Source organism: Saccoglossus kowalevskii, chromosome 22, assembly GCF_978046115.1.
Source record: "Saccoglossus kowalevskii chromosome 22, keSacKowa6.1, whole genome shotgun sequence".
Lineage (NCBI taxonomy): Eukaryota > Metazoa > Hemichordata > Enteropneusta > Harrimaniidae > Saccoglossus > Saccoglossus kowalevskii.
Genome location: NC_140662.1, coordinates 11948970 through 11958131, shown reverse-complemented (window position 1 = coordinate 11958131; position 9162 = coordinate 11948970). Strand labels below are relative to the sequence as shown.

Sequence of the window (9162 nt, the reverse complement as noted above, 5' to 3'; positions counted from 1 at the left end):
CAGTGGTGGTCACCCGGGTGAATCAAATGTAACTAGCAACTAGAGATAACACGATGGACATCCACGTTCGTAACTGTATCATGTGGTTTCATATTTCGATGTTAAATATCCGTTTCGTCTATAGTAGTACGTGGATTTGCTCACCGGATTTCATAGCCCTGCTAAGTACCAGCCCTGACGTCACGCAATATATTATGTAATTCGTTAATTGGTTTACTACACCTATACATTCATCACCCACGTACTCAGCCAATGTCCAGTATGTTAATAAGGACGGCATGTTGGGCACGTAGAACGACTTACTCAGACAGTTGTAGTGTTTATTTAAGAATTCATCAGATAACTGTAATGAATTTGCAAGGCATTAAATCAGTTTCTTGACCAGAAATAAGACCGATACTTATACCTAAAATCAAAAAAACGAGAACAATTTCAGGGGGGGCAACGGTGTTTTTAGTCACCATCCATTGCACAATGACATGCACATTGGGCGTTGTTTCATTCATTCCAATGAAGTTGCAGTTAAATCATATTGCGTGATACATGTACATGCTCGTAACATCCAATCATTACTTTCTTAAAACAACTTTTGACAAGTTGAGCATGACTTGTGCAGTAACTTCTTAAAATGAACATACGATACGAACATATCAAAGGGAGCTCCGTGATCCCTGTTTTTGTTTTCGTGTTTTTATTGTTGTTAGTGTTAATAGATTACATTAGATTTTGATATTCCATTGTGCCAAAAGCGAGTGAATTATCAATGTATTTGTGAAACTATTGATCATTGTTAATTACACGTATAGTCCCTATTAACTTATGAACTAAGTTTTGTTTTCACATTAAACATATCATTTTTCCTTCGTCACACGTGAACATTATTTAGTGTCACATCGTTTATTTTATTGAATTTGTTCTTTTGTTTTTCTTTGTATCAGCTCATACATTTTCTCAGTTAGTAATTTTGCGTCTTATCTCGCCTTTATTAGCTCTTATCAAACTTTCAACACTCCGTACGTTAATGCATATTATTCATATTTTAATGAAAATACCGTGTGGTCCTTCAAATTATACAAATTCACAGTATTAATACCAACAGGTATTTGTTGTAAGTTTTTTTATTACAATTCTACTATTATGTTAAAAATCTTTTTGTTTCAAATATCACATTAATATTAACTTGTTTTTAATCACTGGAGAATATCGACAAGGACGTTGTCTTCCTCTGTTTGTTGCAATTCAGTTGTTAATGTCATACACCCCATTCCCATAACGCCTAACTCTCGATTCCAGATTCCAGATTCCTTCAGACACTGTGGCCATCTCATTACATGTTTACCATTAATATGTAACTGCAATATGTAAATTTATTTGTAATTTACCTTTAATGTATTCAATATTTGGCATATGAAATACACTTTGCTATAATATATTCAATCCCTAACATTTGGAATTCAGTATATAATACACACGTGTTCTTACATTGCTTGTGATTTGTGGGGTTAACACGATTATAGTTTCCGTTTACATTTTTTGTTAATAAATATTTATGTATGCTAGAATCGAATTGACAACGATTCTCGCAAAATGAGTAGCTACTATGAATATACTCAAACGAGTTTGTCTGATGAAGTTTATATAAAAATAACAACATTGAAGAAATACTTGAAAAACAAATTATAAAAGCAGGCAATAGCATGTCTAAGTATCTGATTATTTTTTTCTGAACGTCCAGTGTATCACGTTATTTATCGGATTTTCGTCATGTCCATGTCGTATATATATTGTGATCATCTTGTCATGTGTTTCTGACAGGAACACATTCTTGACAATTTCTGACTTATATCGTTTTTAAAACATGCGTATATGAAGGGATCAAGACATCCGTTTAGAAAGGTTACACATAGACTACAATAGTATGCTACCTCCATCGATTTCGACGGTGGTCCATTCGGTGCAGCTAACAATACGATGCGCACAAGCCAGAACGATGTCCACGAAAATACAAATACGCATATTGTGACGACAACCAAAGTGGAAATCCTGCCAATTTTGATTGCTGTTTGACGTAACGATTTCTGCTTGCAGCGAAGGAATCTGACGATTCGTACATAACACACGCAGATAATCATAAGTGGTGCTACGAACCCGAGAATAAAAGCGGCAGCCATAAAGTAATATGTCACTGCAACTGAACATACGATGGTACAGACAGACAAACTGTTATGTAGCAATTCCGATGTAGCGTAAAACCACAGGGGAAGCGTGACCAACAGAGACAACACCCACAGTCCGATACATATGCATTTTGCTCCGAGAATCCGACGATAAGACCTTGTGTCCGCTGCATGTATAATAGATTCATGTCTGTCTACAGCCATTGCTGTTAAGGTAAAAATCCCCGTAAACATATTCATTCCATCAAGACCCATCGTGAGCTTGCACATCACTTTCCCGAATATCCAGTTCATTGAAGCGTTGAAATATACCACGAAAGGCAGAACCAAGTAAAATATAAAATCCGCCAGAGCAAGATTCAGTATGTAGATATTTGTGACACATTTCCGCATTTTCTTAAATCGTAGAATGATAAAAATAACTAGGCCGTTGCCGATCACACCAACCAGGAACACCACTGCTGAAAACACGGGTATTGCGATATGGAACACCCATGGAGGTAAGTTGCTAGACTGTATTTTGCCAAATTCTTCAGTGAAATTCGTATCAGATATGTTGTGTGACATACCGACGAGATGTCTAATTCACAGCGCTGTATATTCTAGGAATTATGAGCACACCCCATTCACGCTTCAATATATCTCAATATTCAATCCTTACGTTACACGGCTAAAGGCGCCCTCTCATCACCACGTCGGCTTGGAGATGCATACACATAATAAATGATCAAGCTACTGCAGTTTCATTTATCTCAATTACAGTTCAAAAACCCTCAAAACTTAACCGACAAGTCTACATTACAGTTTTTTTCAAAACAAACAAACAAGCAACTAACAAAACATCACAGTACATAACATTTGTTCGATGCTAAGTTGATCTTGCGTTTTAATTTAATGACACTGTCAAAATAGAAAAACAATTAAATGCTAACGCACCGATATCATCATTCGTGCTAAGTTGTGTTTATATCATGTATGTATCATGTACACACGTTACACCTGCAAATACAATCAGTTATATTGAGCAATTAAGAATATATACACGAATATGTAATAGTTAGTTCATTTAGCCAAGTAAATCCCGAAAGTTTTAGCTATTATTATTATGTGCTCATTAATGAAATGTATATAATGAGATAAGTTTTGAAGTTCCATTATTAAATAATAGAAAAGATAAAGATATACTCGAAAGATAAGACACAGTGACAGGACACAAGATATATATATATATATATGCTTTATTACGTTTCTGGGAGAAATGACAGGTTTCATAGTTTCGATTTTCTTTTTGTGTATTGTGAATTGCTCGTCACTTGTTTTTCACAAGTACATAGCAAGGGATTGCCCCATATGATGACGATAACGCCAATGCAAATTAGACTAACAAGGAACACCAATGGTGAAAACACGGGTAACTATGGTGATTTTACGCACCTATGTCCGGTATCTTGCCAATCCAATTCGCATCCGTCATGTTGTGCGGGGAAAAACGACGAGATATGACTTACTTCGTACGTCATTGTATCTTGCGGGTTAACACATCTCTGTATCCACCTTTATAACGTGAAGCTGTACTCTGGGTGCCCAGTGTGGGATTTGTTTGTAAAAAACGACGACCATGTTATTTTGATAGAAGTGTCTCAGATTTCAGAACATACTAAGGATGAATATTAGTGACAGCGATGTTTCATATGAAAAAGGTTATTATTCTGTTCATGTTATTTTTTTGAGAACTGAAACTGAAACAAAGAAACCGAAAATAAACTTTTTTTCAACTTTTGATAAAACACATGAAAGTTACATCTATTACAACGTTGATTTTTAATTAGTGTGAATTATGATGTCTTGTGAAATATATAGTGTGAATTTCACTTCCTGAAAACCTGTACTACATGCTTAATACATCTAAAACTATCACTGTGAAAGCATGAGCAATAAAGTATCAGTATATTTTCTATCACATATATTAGTTAGTGTCAGTGAAACACAATGTATTTATTTAAGTAAATATACTCTAATTGGCAAGTTGGTCCACCAATTAACATGTCTGTAAGTTAAAATAATTGAAAATTCATAATTGCAATTCCTGTAAATCATGGGATCGACAAAACGAATTTATACCATGCAGATGTATTTAATTTCTTCTCGTAATACATTATTTATAGAATTTTCTATTTTTCGATGTTTCATAACATGATATGCTCCCTCGCAATTTGCTTTGGACAAGAACAAAGCCTTGTTATTTCCTGACTTATTTTGTCTTTAAAAAATGCGATAATGAAGAAATCAAGACATTCGTTCAGAAAAGTTACACACAGTAGTATAAACTGTTGTAATACGGTACCTCCTCTTTTCTGATGGTCCGTTTGACCCAGCAAACATTGCGATGCGTACGAGCCACAATGGCGTCCGCCAAAAATACGAATACAATGTACGCATACTGTCACAAACCTAATTGTGTAAATTCTGCTAATTTTTTTTTTTACCGTTAGCTAGTGCTTTTGTCTGAATGCAAAAGAATTAACGTTTTTAACATACGTATATGATCGTATAAGTGGTGCAGCAGACCCTAGAGTTGGCGTGGTAATCGTTCAGTAATAAATGCATCTACAACGTGGCATAAAACCACCTTGTCAACGACTGCTCTGACAATGCGTAGTTAAGACCTTGTGTCCGCTGAACTAATACTAAAGCGGTGTAACTCTACAGATATTGATGTTAAATAAAGTAAACATTCTTGTTAAACATATTCATTCCATCATTAAATATAGTTGGTTTGCACATCAATGTTGAAATAGACCACGAACGGTAATCCACCAACGCAAGATACAGTATAAAAGAGAATCCACGATACCTAGAGATTTCTGGCTCAAACCAAAAACTTAGATGAGTGGAGTCCTCGAACGTTAACCATTCATTTGACCGCTAGGTTCTAGAACCACCCACCCTTTGTTTGAATAATTGATATCCATTGACATGTTAGTGTTATGTGCGTTACGTAACAGTTGTTTGCGTGGTTAAGCAATGAATGTTGAGTGAAACAACCAAAAAATGTGAGTGACATAGCATATTTATGGCGTATTTATTTATTACGTATTCGTCATACCTCATTTAGCAGCACAGCTCAGTCACTAGAGCGACTACTTCACTACTTGGATGATCTAAATAAAAATGGGTTCTACTCCCACAGGTATTGCTACTCAAATATTCGACACTCGGAAATAGTGTGCACAAAAGGATGAATGCATGTAACAGTAATCGTTTACTACATTCCCATTGTGGTCACACTACACATCGTACTTTACTTGTTTATTTTAATGCTATCTGACTACAACGATTTCTATATTATGAATAAAAGCTAAAACAGATATACAAGTAAAAGTACACTACAGTCTCTTTTCAAACTTCACAGTGAGTAACATGGACCTGCATTATTAAATATTTACTGTCAAAATAATAAAAAAGGAAATACTATGGCCGGATCATACATGTAGATTGGTGTTTTGTTTTTTTCCAATTTTGTATGTATACCGGACAAACCTGCATATGCAATTAGTGATAGATCCATTAAACATTAATGCACAAACATGTAATAGTTAATTAAATTAGAAAATAAATCATGAAAGCAATAGATAGTATTGGCGTGTAATCCATTAACAAAATAAAAATAGTGAGTGAAATCGGATTATTTTGAAATTGCATTATTCAACAATAATCAGAAATTAGAAAAAATGAAGATGTACTTGAAAGATAAAATACAATGACAAGTCATGGAATGTATAGGTACTCCTTAACTGAAAAATGATAGGTTTTGCCTAATTGTTTTGATTTCTTAGTATTTTAATGTGATCTCCTCGCCACGTGTTTATTGCCAAGAAAATTGCATTTTAGTTTTCTAATTTATATTAAAAGAGGCTTAAATATAGAAATTGAGACTTCTGTTCAGAATGGTTATACTGAAGACGTACGCTACCTCCATCGGTTTCATATACGCATACTTCAAATTCGTTTTGCTGTTTTGGGAAATGTTTTTTCAACTGTGAAATAATTTGATGAACCATGTAGTGCAGGTGGGCGTAAACCCACTGCGGGATAGTCGCCAACATATACATTACCCATAGCCCTATACAGGTAAACTGCGACTAAGAGACCTAAGATAACAACTCGCATACTGTAAAACATGACTTTTTCGCGAATTTAGCGAGAGAACTGATTTGCTAATTCAAAATGTCGTTAATGACTTTATAACAAATTCAAAATGGCCGTCAAACAACGTCTTTTTATCCACACACACTTTGTAACAACACGAAAAAAAGCGTACTGAAAAGTAAATTAACACAAAAAAATAAACGTATTCATTGTGGTCATTATTTCAATGAAAACAAAAATTGTTGAGACCTAATATGAAAAAAAGTAAATGTTCTGGATGTAAGGCAGCAAGATACCCGCTTTTTCAAATCCCCGTTGAATCAGTTTTTTATCATTGCGAACAGAATCAAATTACACTTGACAGTTTTTCTTTGTTTTTATGGAGGTGATAACGGCGCATTTGTTTTGGTGCTCGACAGACAAGTATTGTGAAAACAGAAAATCAACAACGACAAGAGAGATTCGCTAAATCAACATTTCGCTATTACGTCATTTTGCCACAATTCGCTAAAATTGCATGTCGCTTTTTCATCGTGTTTTACAGTATTCATTCCTTTTAGACCCATCGTTATCCTATACATTCCATCGACGAATATCCAGTGAAAGGAACTTTTGAAATAGACCACAAACGACAAAATGCATGCATGATCTTGAGTAAAATTCATACCGGCATGTTGTAAGACGTATCCACGAAATATCATCTACTTTACAGTGTAATGCAGATGTTAAGACAAATGAGCACATAACAATACATTTAGCCGAGTCTATAGTATTATCAGCTATACTCGGGCGTCTATGGTGTTTTTTTCTTCATGAGGGCGCGGCACATATATGAGAGGAAACTACTTTTCTGCTTATTAGCAGCTAAAATTCTGCGGACTATTTTTTTTCAACTATTCCTTATCTTAACCGAATTGTGCTGACTTGCTCACCAAATTTCATTCACCAACACTATACAATTATACTTACAATTTACTCATTTCAAGACAATTCAGGATTTCTATGTCATAGGGCTTTAACAAAATGTATCAAATCCCTCAAAGTGAAGCACTCAATCTCGAAGAATCGAGGTGTTCTGTTATGAATTTCTCCTTAGTTTATTCTAGCGTACATGCCACGTGCTGAAGATCTGATATCGAATTGCATGTCTTCAACGTCGCCAGCGCGCGTTTCAATCGTGGAAACGTAACGATAGTATTAACAAAAATAAAGCGCAAAGAATTTATGATAAAATAATTATGATCTTATGATAGAAATATGATATTGATCTGATCTATGATTGTACTTTATTTTTTGATTCCACGTCAAGATACCTTACGTCAAAATATATTTTTGCAGTGTAACTCAAAAAGTTACAGATTGATTCTTATACACTTTGTGCGGGTGTCCTTGATACAAATACTAGCCCATTAATTTGTGTTATATATGTAGGCACGGCTATCATGGAGACTGTAATTCTAACAATGATTTTCCATTTATAACTCGAAAGGTTAATGATGGTTTCTTATGAAATTATCAGAAGGGGGTATGAACATGAAAGCAATAGCTTAGTTTACTGTACGGAGGTGGATACAGTTAAGATGGTGAAAACAATGTTGGTAATGAGTATTTATTAATAGTATAAGAACAAATTTGTCATGGGATTTGACAAAATTTGGTAGATTTGTATATCTTGTTGCCATGATGATAATTTTGAGGAAATTTGAATATAATTTTCAGTCATAAAATTTTCAGTCGTAAAACTTTCAGGTAAATTCACTCCTCATTTGGAACAGTCGATTCAATTTGGGCGAAGATTCGGATCTGGATATTTTTGTAGTTCATACAACTTATGTATGTTATAAAATTAATGGAACTCATGGCATTCCCAGGAGGGGTGCCAAATCTGTAAGAGGTTTGTTGAGAACTGGATCTCATTGCCATGAAAACAAAGATGTTTTCAATTAATTTTAAAACCTATAATAATATTATTTTAATAATAATCCGGTACAATTTTACGAGAACGTCATGCAATATGGTATTCAGGGGTTCTGAAAATTAATCTGACCTTTAATATTAGGTTGACATCTTGAAATTGATATCGTTCGACATACATCAATTTAATAAAATTAGTGTAGTGTTGTTTATTATTTACCAAATAATCGGCATTGCTACAACATATACTCAGTAAATATACGACTATAAACAATGCGAGTAAAACGGTTTAATTAACAATGAAATTCACATGTGACATAAAGATAGCTTAATATGACTTACGACTTTCCGAACTGCGTGCTTCAACCAAACGAGGTGTAGTGGATTTTGTGTTAGGTTGTTCCACAACCATTTGAAAAGTGAATCAAAATCCTTGAAGCTTGGGCGCTTTTTGGTCGAAAAATTACGGTTTTTCCTAAGACGTGACTCTTAAATTGGTGCATGGGAGGTTTGCTCGGCTGTGGAAATGGGGATCAAAACATCGCCACGTACATGCATAGTTTAAGTATGAGGGTACCCTCCCCTACCGGCGTAGTACGAACTACAGTCAAGCGTTAAATAGCGTTTGTTTATACTCATATTTATTTTAGAAATGTATATGCTCGGTTTTAACTGATTAAAAACAAATCACGCGTGACTGTTGTAGAAGCCCTTGTGAGGAGTGGTTGCATGGTCGCCATTTGCAAAATGTCAACACTGAAGTGGTTCATAGTTTCACGTATGCACATAAGTCCAAATTACGAATGCCTGGGAATGGTCTGTTACAATTTCTTAGTCGCGTCCAATAAAACTTCATCCAAAATGTAGAAAAAAATCATAAATGTAAATATAAATCGAGCTATCATCGCACAACGCGTCTATT

The 9162-nt window shown here is 34.7% G+C and overlaps 1 protein-coding gene across 1 annotated transcript; it reads right to left on the bottom strand.

The window, feature by feature from the left end:
• Positions 1 to 1190: 1190 nt before the first annotated feature.
• LOC146729003 (somatostatin receptor type 2-like) lies at positions 1191 to 2744 on the bottom strand. Its single transcript, XM_085495748.1, has 2 exons — positions 1926 to 2744; positions 1191 to 1352 (listed from the first exon to the last, which is right to left on the bottom strand). The coding sequence occupies exons 1-2, from the start codon at positions 2742 to 2744 to the stop codon at positions 1191 to 1193; spliced, it is 981 nt and encodes a 326-aa protein (XP_085351874.1).
• Between the last annotated feature and the right edge of the window lie 6418 nt (positions 2745 to 9162).

Bases quoted from the DNA above. Each gene is read 5' to 3' on its own strand.
- LOC146729003 (XM_085495748.1), bottom strand. From the start codon at position 2,744: ATGTCACACAACATATCTGATACGAATTTCACTGAAGAATTTGGCAAA. The intron at 1,353-1,925 runs GTAGCATACTAT...TACATATTGCAG, and splicing joins CACCGTCGAAATCGATGGAG to TTACATATTAATGGTAAACA.